The following is a 12,185-nucleotide window of genomic DNA, read 5'->3' as shown; positions in this document are numbered from 1 at the left end:
GATATTTTAAAGACAATGTGAAGATGATGATGTGCCAAAAGCATGTGTAGTTTCATATCTGCATAAGTAAAGCCCCAACACAACTATTTGTGTCTCTTATCTGCACTTGTGTGGCTTGTTTAGGTGTCTCATGTGTAGAGCCAGTTTGTGTCCTGTTCATACATCATTTTACAGAACAAGGTCTTGCAAGTTGAAGTGAAAACAACTTTAAACTGTTGGCTGCATTTTGTCTTTGTAAACTAACTGCACCCTGACCAATTATGAGGATATATATTGTAGGCCTAATGATCGTTTTGGAGATTCCCCGACTTAATTTCCACTGTTTACTCATTTACACAATAAATATGTGCAGGTGATGAAGATGTGCGTAATGAGTAATGAGAAGGCAAAATATTTGAAACAGCCACCAATTTGTCACCACTTACTGTACAGTAATCTGTATCAAAACTAAAGTCACCCTTGATGATAAATGCATGATATTGGAATATATTAATGAAAACTATTGACGCTATATTTTTTTGTGTTAGTCTATTTTGGATCTCTACGTGATTATATTACTATATAGTCCAGTCCTCTGCGCTTGGGGATAATGGCGTTTTTTTAAACGTTTATATATTTTTAAGTTAAAGCTTCTTACTTGATAACGGCTTAATACATGCATGCGTACCACTTGTCGGTTTGAACGACTATGATGATGTAGATCTGTCAGTAAAGTTTGATATTTTGCGTGACAGACATCAGTGTGCAAATTTTTTATCATTATTTTTGTTGATGTAGAAAAAACACTTGCACTGCAAGAAATAGCGTACGTCTGTTTCAGGCCCCATTTTGTGTCTATGCAACGGTTATATATGAGACCCCTGAGTTCCCTTATTTATCAACAGTGCATGGAAAGTATGTAAATGTGAAGAATGAAAAAGATAGAATGTGCATAAGTCCAAAAAATAAATCTTATTAATCAAACATGTGGATTGCAGTCATACGAATATGGTTGGGTTAATCCCAAGTGTTTTCAACCAGCTGGCTCGTGAATGTTCAGGGACATTTGCAATCAGAAACGCCTCCAATGAACCACATGTGGTAACAACACACCTCTTTAAAAACCACGTGACTATATTTACCTCCCCAGAATAATGTCCAAGAGAGCAAAGAGGTTCATTGCAACAGAATTGGAGGTAGGATGAATGTAAATAAAAAAATAAAAAGACGGTAAGTAACTTTTGCGCTAAGAGAAACAAATAAATTATTTGTTTGTTCATTTAGAGTGGAAGTTACTAACAAAAGGAAACATGCAATTGCTGTAAATTATGTTGAGTCAGAGGAGAAAACACAATAAATTTAAGCAGAGGTTTGATACTAATCTCAGAGCAAAAAAAACCCGAATCAAGGCACAAAAGTGATAAGCATTTTCAACTGGAGGATAACAGAATACCACACAATTTTTATCCTTGGACAGCACATTTTCATCGTCATCGATGGCACAGCTCTCAGGAAAAATAATCAAGCAGTGATGCTCTTCCAACAAGTTGGACCAAACAGATTAGACCGCTCTGTTGAAAAGCGCTCAGCAGAGTGCATGGTTTTCTAGATCATTTAATAATGCAAAATGTTGTTGTTTCAAACTAGACAAAAGCACTAGTTCTGTGTTTTTATCTTGGGTGATCACAGCACGTGATGTCATGAAAGCACCAAAAAAAAAAGACTAACTTGTAAGGCATTGGGTTCTCTGTGGGAAAAGTTTGTTTGAAATCAGGTAGTTATGTTTAACTGTAGGAAAGAGATGATCAGCGAGTTTAACCCGGACTCAATCGGTTGGGATGGTGAAAGCACGATGTGTCAGGCGGTGAAAGCGGGTGCAGAGGGATGTGTTGGAGCTGGAGCTCATCAGCCCCAAAGCTAGCACTAGCTCCAGGTATCTCGGGGCAGCAGCAACAGAACCCACACTCAGCTGTCTCGTCCCCGATGTCAAAAACCCGGTCGGACTCGCTTTAATCTCTGTGTCTGTAATATTGATGTTATTCTTTGTCTTTCAACGATACAACTTCCCTATGTAAACATAACTTTCTGTACTCAGCAGTCTCTCTAAGGCCCTGTGTCCAACTAGCGTTTTTTCCGGGCAGTAAAGCACTGGCTGTGCGCTCGGAAGTGTTTGCATGAAGTTTGTGCTCTGAGAAGAAAAGCGCTGCACGTCCTTCTTGTCTCTATGACAACAGTTTGTTGACAACGGCCTGTATGACCGACAATGCTCCGATACTTTTTACTGCATGTTTGATTTTTTGGGTTTTAGGTGTGTTTTTGACTTGCTTGATTGATGTTAATGCAGTTGTTTTACCTTATAACAGTCTTTGCAGCGCATTTCAGCTCTTGCATTTGTTTCTGGAGTTTGCATGTGCAGCATTTCTGAATATGCTGCATGTTTTTCTAAATGTTCATCGTTTCAGCAGTTGCAGAGCGTGTGACCCCTACCGGCCACCGTAGCGCTATGCTTATTTTTACACACATTTCTAAGTAAAAGTACAAGTTGATAAATTCCACTCTTTACATGGTAATGTTCTTATGCACTCATCCACGCTTACACTCTGTTGATAAATGAGGGCCCTGGTCTTTTTTGCATAACAGGGGATTATCTTCAGTATTTAGAAAATAAAAATACAAGCATTATTAAGTCAGTTTGACACGTTTGGCGTGTTAAACAATCTTGGTGTTGCAAACAAAATTAATATTCTTTTTAGTATGTATCCAGCATATCTCTTAATTTAAAGTAAAAGAAGAAAAAGTATAAATAAGACTCATTTAAACTATGGCTGCTATCCAGATCATAGTGTGCTATATAAATATAGACACAGTTTTGACCTTGACATTCACACATGATGCATTTAAAAATGAATCTAAAGCTCCACCTTGTGGCCATGGTTGCTTACTGCAAGAGGAAGCACAAATTGGTTGAGATTTGGCATCCAGTAAAAGTGCCTGAGCCTCAAGAGCAGTCTGTACTGCTGTCACCCCAGATGTAGTTACATGCTATGCAGGCAGCTTGATGAGCCCATGAGCCGATTATGTCAAGTTAAAAAAACTAAAATGGAAAAAATACATACCGGTACCTATAAAGTTAAGTTAACAGGTAAACTGGTTCTGTTTACCCAAGGACTTACTGCCCTGACTCATAACCAGGGAGCAATTGTGCAGGCGAAATGGTAGCTGCCAATTTATAAAAAAACAAGACCACATGACAGAAAGTCTGCCAGCTAGCCACGGTCATCCAGACAGCTAAGCCAATATCCATCCAACACAAGATGTGTTACTTTTTCGGCCAATACCAGCCGGCTTGAAAGCAAAATGAGAGCATGCAGATGCTTCAGCTGCTTTGTCTGGTCTTTAGCTCTTTTACAGAAACAAAATGGATGGATGGTGAAAAACGTTCACCTTCTGAAGCATGGTATGTGTTGTGAATCAATAGCCTCAACCCATGAGTTGTAGTAAATAGTATATACTTTTTAAATCATTGCAATATATTCAATATTTTTCTTTTTACTTTGGAACAGTTTTTGTACCGGTAAATGAATCACCATAACAAAACATGAACTTGTTTCATTTTACTGGTCTTTTAAACATCTGGGTGCCAGATCTGACTAATTTATTTGAACATTATCCTCATAAAAATGTTTGGCCAAACACAATCATTCAGATTTGATATAAAATTAGTAAATCACAAAACACAAACCTATACAGAGTTGGCACCTTTAGAAAATCTCTATACAAGCTCAAGTCCATTTACTAAGTTAAAATCAGATGAAGTTATTTTACTTCCCTTCTGCCTTTCAAGCATCTGTATTCTGCTTGTTGGGAGTGTTAACTGCTCCATACATTATTTGCTCTAGATATCAGACACAGGATTACTTTAAAAGGCTTAATTTATCCACAGTCACAGCTTCTCTCTCTGATCCTCGCCCATTGAGAGCTATAGAATATGCTACTGATCTCTCAAGTATGACCTAAATAGATTAGCTTAAAATGAACAGAGGTGTTTCTTTTGACAATCATTAAAGAAGTGGTCGTCAGTGATGAGGGCAAATGAAAGGTGAGTGCTTGTAGTTGGATGGTGTCTAAATTCAAGTGTAGCAGCAGTTCCAGTGATGGCAATGAAGACAGCATGATTCAAAATGGCAAAAACAAGACTGAAGTTGCCATGGAGACCAACAAACGATTATATTTCCAAAGGGACCACTGGGCTTATTGTGGTGCTTAGTGAATTGTTTGCACAGATGCTGCATACATAGCACCAGAAGTGGGTAGCTTACAATGCTGGTCCTCTTGCTGTAAGGATAGATGTGTAGTGGTTGATAGACCAAACCAGAATTAAATGTAGACGCATACATTCATCTAACCTCCAGCTTGTCTGAGTTTCTATGTGCTACAAAAAGGCTAAGGGGGAAAAGTGGAATAAATGTGATAAATCTGGCCATATATCAAAGCAAGAATCCCTCCCCCCCCCCGGTAGAATTCTGATTTATTTGTTTCTTGGTACACCATTTTTTTTCTTGATCAGATGGCTGGGGGGTGGAGGCAAATTCTTCAGATTTAAAAATTTGAAGGCTCATCACTACAAGATAGCTTCAACAAGATCCAGCGGGCCTTCTCCTCCCTGAACCTCATGCTTAACACCAGAAAAACCAAGGTCATGTGGTTCAGGAGGAAGGGCCCCACAGCACCAATCAATAGAATAATGTTTTTAGGTTAACCCTCTTCTTTCTCTAGAGGTGACAGGTGATGACAACTTTGTGACATTGACTAAAATATGTATGTACTGTAGCAACTAAGAGGTTTTCGAAAAACATAAAGGTCTAAATTCAACTCATATATAGCATTACATAAAAAGTTTATATATAAACATTATATGCATATTTTGAGTGTGAAATTATACATCAAGTGTTGTCATACCGTTACTTTCTCTAAATCAGCCTCTGAGCAGGTGGGAGACAGTGGGCTGATGGGACTGAGGGAAGGGGAACTTCCGACACTGGAGGCGTACTCGGGATCAGGAACATAGAGAACCTGCAAACACAACCCATGACAGTATTTACACAGACATTTCCTTGAGCAAACACACATTGGATACCACACATAAAAACACAGGGAGAGATATAAGAGAAAACCTCAAATCAACTTCTGGTGCGAGCAAGAACATGAATTGAGTTAATTGGCTCATGTTTTTGCTTGTTAAACCATTAAAAGCAGTAGTCAGAACTAAAGTGTCTATGGGAGAGTAGAGTTACACACATCACTTCACCTTTTTGGAAACAAAAAAGGTCTTTTGCAATTGATTTGCATCCCAAAGGGACGATTAACACAATATGACAAGGATGTTGGGAATAAGTCACCTGGCCAGGCACCACTGCTCTGGAGAACAGCTTGTTAAGCTGAACCAGCTCGTTGGGCGTGGTGTCAAACTTGAGCGCAATGCTGTTCAACGTGTCCCGTGATTCCACCTGCATCAAGAAACAAAAAGAAAAGAGAGACAGAATCACACTTCTGCTATACAGGACTATTTATTATAAAGCTGTACAAGTTCAATCACAGCCAGCAATAGCAGATGTGTTATAGAGGCTGAAGTAGGAAAGGTGGACATGGATGATAAATTGACCTGGATTTCTAGAGGGCTTTTTTAGTCTTATGACTACTCAATGAGCTTTTACATGTGACATTACCTTATTCACACCACACATACTGATGGCAGAGACTGCTATGTTGAGTGCCCAACCATCCAACAGTATTACTCCATTCAAACACATTCAACCACTGCCACTGTAGCAGCAGGAGCTATTCAGAGGGGTAGCCTATAGCCACCTGTATCTTTCTTTGGAACAGTAGGGGTGAATGAGTCTGTTGCAGAAGTTCCCCCTCAGCTTGTTTGTAAGCAGAAGAGGATGGAAGACAGGCCTTTCCTGTGCACAGTGTCTATGGTAAACCACTCTAGTCTGTCATCCAGATGTAAGCCCAGGTACCTGTAGCACTTGACAATCTCCATGTCAGTCCCACTGATGTAGACTGGAGAAGGAATGTTTCTTCTGAGGTTCAACATAATTGCCTTCATCTTTCCCACATTCAACTGCAGACAATTTTCTCCAAACACACCGCTACACCAGGCACCTAAAGATGGCATGAAACTTTTTTTTAATTAAAAGTTTTCTGTGTAGGTGGTGAAAAGAAAGGGAGATAGGACGGTCCCCTGATGTACTCCGATGTTGCTCACTAGACTGTATGACAAACAGCTTTGAAACCTTACAAACTGAGACGGTACTACATTCAAAAGAGTTCTACCATTTTTTATAACTATTGAAACACTGTCAAAACTAGATAGAATAGTGGATATTTATCAAAACATTTCTTATTTTCCAGAGGTGTAGCAAAAGTGGACCAAATAAAGCTGTATCTTCTTTTATTGTGGATTTAAATAATTGCATTGGAGTTAAAATTATTAATTATTAACTGTTATAAAACCAAATAGGACACAAAACAAAACTTATATCCCATGGAGATGATCATTTTTTTCGTATCCTGAGAGGCCCTTATTAGATTACCTTAGATCCAATTTGATGTTTTTCAGAAAAAAAAAAAACCTAATTTCAATTAATACACCACCATGAGAGCTGTACTCCTGTGGGGAAACAACTTAACCTTCACCACCCAGCTCCAATAAAGTGGAGTAGATATTTTGTGAAATCAAATTCCTTTCTTACAGTGCAGACGCTTTTCTTCTTCTCCGCTTTGCTTACATTCTTTTGCTGATATCCACTTTTTCTGAACCTAAATTCCTGAACAGCCGGTCCTGGACATTTATAAATCAGCAGGACTGTTTTTCTTGAAAGACGTAGGAGGTCTTTAGCCATAATTTGTACTATTTGTTTTATCTCTGCATCGCTACATGACTGTGGCCTATCAAGAGTACAAGCCTGTGCTGCAGCACTTTGAAACACAGTACACAGCTAAAGCTAATTAGGAACAAGATGCATCCCTTCTCCATGGATGACTACCACAAAGTACAGAAAATTGCAGTGCTGGAGACAAAGATTCATCGCCTAGAAGTGAATGTGGAAGTGAACGGACTGTGCAGGAATGACACCACATTACCACTAACTCAGAATAGTGGACAAGAGCAAGCTAACACACGGCTAAGGAGCACAGAGACATCTACAATGACAAAGGTGGGCTCTGTTTTGTCTAACAAATCTATGAGTGGTAGTCCTCCTTGGAACTGTCTTGGTGCTAAGCCAAAGAAGAAATAATTTCTCTGGGAAATGGGAGGACAGATAACAGGCAGAGCACAGTGAGCTGAGATATGTGATGAGACCGGCTGGCCTGCACTACCTCCCCTGCAAAGTGCCTCTTCAACCCCTGTATCAAGAGGGAGACAGCCGTGGACAGCTGCGAAAGGGAAGGTTAGCGACGAACCTCCACATCAAAACAGATGTGGAACTCCAAAACAGATGTGCCCCTCTGTTGCAGAGCCCTGGATCTTCATCTGGTCCTGCATCGTCAGACACCAGGGTAAGAACTGAAAGCATATCAAAAAGTAAGAGAAGAAGTACTGTGTTTTCCCAGGGAGGTTGCCAATAATTGGCTTACAACTGCATGTAATGCCCATTAAGTGAATTTTATTAACAATTTTAACCTTTTCTGGGAATGCAGACATCTTTTTAAGGCAGATGGATTTTGCCTGTACATGTCAGGGGTGAAACTGTTCACCTCTAACCTATTTTAATTCCTGCGTCAACTATAAGTTCTCTCTGACAAGGACAAAAGGAAACAGCTCACAAGGAAGACAAAACACAGCACGTTGAAAACCTTGGGCAAGAATCACGTCCCAGACCAAAAGAGGAGAGACATCAGAACCAAGAGGAAGGGTCTCCACCCACCTTCAACCCCCTCACCAACACCTGTGAAGTTTCACCACCCTTACCCCCTTGAACCCCAACCAGGTAATAATAATAATAATGATAATAATAAATTGGTTTTATATAGCGCTTTCTAGAAACTCAAAGACGCTTTGACAAGGAAAAAAACAACAACAACAAAAAACAACAAAGAAGTAATGTAAGGGGGGAGGATCTTCCTCCTTAATCACCCTATCCTCCTCCTCCCCTCACTTGGAGTTCACTGACTAGATGAAGGAGCTGGTCAATGCTGGATTAAAATGTACCCCCGCCCTTCTCCCTTTTTCTCTCTCAGCTCTTTTAAATCGAGGTTGAAGACTCACCTGTTTCAATTATTATATAACTCTTTTTATATTTTTATTTTATTAATTTCAAGTCATTTCATTTTAATTAATTTAATTTAATTTATGTCTTTATGACTTGTGGGAAGCACTTTGAATTGCCTTGTTTTTGAATTCTGCTATATAAATAAAATTGCCTTGCCACAACATTTTTATACCGTCCATATGCTGCAGGCATGAGGACTAGATTTAAAAACTGGCTAAAGCCACTCAGTATTTATCATTAACTCACACCTTAACCAATATAAAAAATAGTTTTATTCTACAGGGTAAATTACTTATATTTAAAGCAGAGTCAAGAAGTAATCAAATTTATGTTGAAAATACATAGTGCAGCAATTTCCTCAAGTTGTCTCAAGGGGTAGACTTCTGTTCAAAGATTCTGCATTAAAAAGCTACATTTAAAGGTGAGGAACCAGATTTGCTTTTAAAGAGTCCTAGTTACTGTTAATAGTATGAGTAGTTATGATTACTAGCATTTCAATGGGCACTTCCTGTATAAAGGAAATCAGTCTATGTGGAGAGGCCTTAGAACCCTGATACTTTTAAAAATGCTGCTCCACCCCTCAAATGTAGAGTACAATTTACTGTCCTGTCATCAGGGATTATTTTTTTTTTTTTTTTTTCTGTTTCATTAACGGCAATATAAAAATTTGAGTGAAAATGGGGCAAATGCTCGACCATAAAAACCTTCCAAAACCGATCAAAGGAAAATTCCAGGTTGCAGTTTGTGCAACTGTGTTTGGACAACTGGACAACAATAAACAAAGCATAACAGGAATGCATTGTGTTGTATGGACTGAATGGGTAGGCTCATTGTTGACTAATGTAATAGTTTCATGGATGTCAGGCATAGGTAAACTTTAGACATGTGAATACAAACAGATATTTTTTCAGCAGCAACCACAAAAAGTAAACTGGATTTTCAGCTGCTATCCCAGTTTTCATTGAGGACTGATTAACAAAGTTAATTTCTGATGTATGCAGAAATCATATTTTAAACAATAAAAAATACTAGTTTGTGCAGAACATGATAATTTATAGTAATTTAATTACTCTTAGGCAGCACTTGCCCTAACTTCAATTAAGTGCATTTGTTTCAACCCAATGTTACAAATTCTTTAACAGACCAGCATTAAAAGATATTGCCTACAATTCTGCTCCTAAAAGTCAGAAACAATGCTTCAGTTCTACAATTCTACAATTCATTTAGCAGATGCTTTTGTCCAAACACAAGCAAGGATTTAGAGAAGATGAAACGATGTCATAATTGCAAACAAACAGCTTTAAGTCTGCACACAGGCGCTGACAGGCAAAGCACTTTTTTGAAAAGTAAAGTTAATATATTGTCAACAAAAATCAACAGCCGCTCTTGAGAGTTGTATTCAGCATCAAAACCATCCTAAATATCATCATCGTCAATATCATTAAGTGCATAGGTGTTCATGAAAGAGCTAGGTCTTTAGCTTTTTCTTAAAGGTGTAAAGGGACTCTGCAGATTGAATTGAGTTTGGTAGTCTGTTCCACCACTGAATGAGAGAGTTTAGGAGCCATTTTTTTTGCTGTTTGTATGCAAGCAGCAGGGTTTTAAATTTGATGCAAGCAGTAAATGGGAGGCAGTGGAGGGGGGTGAACAGAGGAGTGACATGAGCTGTTTTAGGTAGGTTGCTCTGCTGCATTTTGTATCATCTGCAGGGGTTTGATAGTGCATGCAGGAAGACCTGCCAGTAAGAAGTTGCAATAATCAATCCATGATATCACAATAGCATGTACGAGGTGCTGTGTAGCATGCTCTGACAGTTAAGGTCTGATCTGCCTTACAATCATGTATGTGCTCGGGGCAGGCTCCGTGTCATGCGTGAATTTTTCGATGATTATTGCACACTGCAAAGTAGAGTTATAAGCATTTAGTTTTTTTGGTGCGATGCCAAAAACGACATCAAACTTTGACATCACAACGGCCATGCCTTTTTATGTGGAATCGTGGTTCGCACAACTTTGAATCCTAAACTTGTCTATCAGCTGATACCACAGACACAGAAACACTATCACACTTAAATTGCACGCACTCCTGATCTTGATGCAAACATTTGTGAGTTTTGGTGCATGTTAAGGCCCCCACATTAGTGATTCAATTATGCAAAGGAAAACCATGAATCACATTAATTTCTTGCATTCCAAACCATGAATCACGTTAATTCCTTGTATTCCAATAGGGTCCTTCACACTGTCAGTGCTTCGGGCCCTAATTAAGACAAATGGAGTCACTGGGATTGGGGAGGATAACTGTAAGCTCTCAATAGTTAAGGCTAGGAAAGGAAATACACCAGTGCATACTTGCACATTTCTTGACCCAGGCAGCAAAGCATCATTCTGCAAAGTGGGACTAATGAACAAGCTTCATCTTTAGAGAAGGTCAACCATAGAATGGTCATTCCTATATCAGACTACCTCTGAAGGACAGAGAAATATTGATGCCTTACAATAGAAGTGTTTCTTTACAACAAACACTAAACCTGAATAAAGGATTCAAGAAAGAATCATAATTTCTCTTGATGTTATGTCAGACATAACATCCAAGGGTTATGCAGGGAAAGAAAGGGTTATGTCAATACAGATTGCTTGGAAGAAATCTCCCAGAAGCCCTGTGAGGTCAGGAGCACGACTGTAAACGCTGCTCAAATATAAAGATAAACTTTATTGATCCCCCATGGGGGAAATTTTTGCATTACAACAGCTCAAGAAAACAGGAGACAGGAATATAATTATTAAAAATAAAAATAGAAGTTAAAAATCAATATATTTACATCAGTTAAATAAAAAAATACAATAATGGAAAATTACACAGTATCTACACTGGAAAGAGTTATTGTTATTGTTACACAGTGTGTAGCACTATTGAAATGAGTCATGAGGTGGTGATGCTGTTAAAGAGTCTGATTAAACAGTCTGACGGCAGATGGGATGAACGACCGGCGGTAGCGCTCTGTCTTGCAGGGTGGGTGTCTGAGTCTGCTGCTGAAGGAGCTGCTCAGGGCCCCCACAGTGTCATGTAGGGGGTGAGAGGGGTTGTCCATGATGGATGTCAGCTTCACTAACATCCTCCTCTCACCCACCTCCTCTACAGAGTCCAGAGGACAGTCCAAGACAGAACTGGCCCTCCTGACCAGTCTGTTCAGTCTCTTCCTGTCTCTCTCTCTGTGCTCCCTCCTCCCCAGCAGACCACTGCATAGAAAAGTGCAGACGCCACCACAGTGTCATAAAAAGTCCGGTGCAGGTGCAGTCCTGGCCCTTCTTGTACAGGACGTCGGTGTTGTGTGAACCTACAACCAATTCCTCTCATCCTGTACTTATTTGAAGATAACCAGCAGGAGATATGTGCATTCCTAACTCCTCTCAGCCTCTCCACATTGTCAGAGGAGCAAGTTGTAGCAGTTTCTAGGTCAAGGATTGCTCTGACAAAATAATATAGTTTTAGATTCAAACTCCCTCACAGGACTAGACAGAATCTCAACCCTTTTCCCTAAACACAGCCAAGTAAACCTTCTTACAAAGAATATGATTGACTTTACAAGAGCTGCAGAGGGCTGGCCAAAGACACAAACACCTGGACGGACTGAGCCTCTTCCGTTTGCATGCTCCAAAGGTGAAATCTTGCCATTAAAATAGTTTTTACATTTTTGATATGTATATATGTATATATATATATATATATATATATATATATATGTATATATGTATATATATAAATATACAGTATGTATACACATTTTTTAATGCAGCAAAAGAACGCACACGCAAGCATGCACACACGCATGTAGTTTTGGAAGCAAGTCTGTAAATTATTCAAACCTTAATACAACAAAACACACACACATACGAGTGAGGCTTTTTCAGAAAAGTACAGACTCTT

At 39.1% G+C, this 12,185-nt stretch overlaps 1 protein-coding gene across 6 annotated transcripts in view; it reads right to left on the bottom strand.

The window, feature by feature from the left end:
• Positions 1-12,185, bottom strand: part of oxr1a (oxidation resistance 1a) — a 135,894-nt gene that overhangs the window by 47,084 nt on the left and 76,625 nt on the right. For all 6 annotated transcript variants that reach the window (XR_009674919.1, XM_061051256.1, XM_061051255.1 and 3 more), the window contains 2 exons: positions 5,379-5,486; positions 4,939-5,052 (listed from right to left, as the gene is read on the bottom strand). Coding sequence is in view for 5 of the 6 variants with exons in the window: in XM_061051256.1 (XP_060907239.1) it covers positions 4,939-5,052; positions 5,379-5,486 (222 nt within the window). In the remaining variant the exon portion in view is untranslated. The remainder of the gene's footprint in view (positions 1-4,938; positions 5,053-5,378; positions 5,487-12,185) is intronic.

Source organism: Labrus mixtus, chromosome 11 (assembly GCF_963584025.1).
Source record: "Labrus mixtus chromosome 11, fLabMix1.1, whole genome shotgun sequence".
Lineage (NCBI taxonomy): Eukaryota > Metazoa > Chordata > Actinopteri > Labriformes > Labridae > Labrus > Labrus mixtus.
This window is presented reverse-complemented; position numbering and strand designations above follow the sequence as displayed.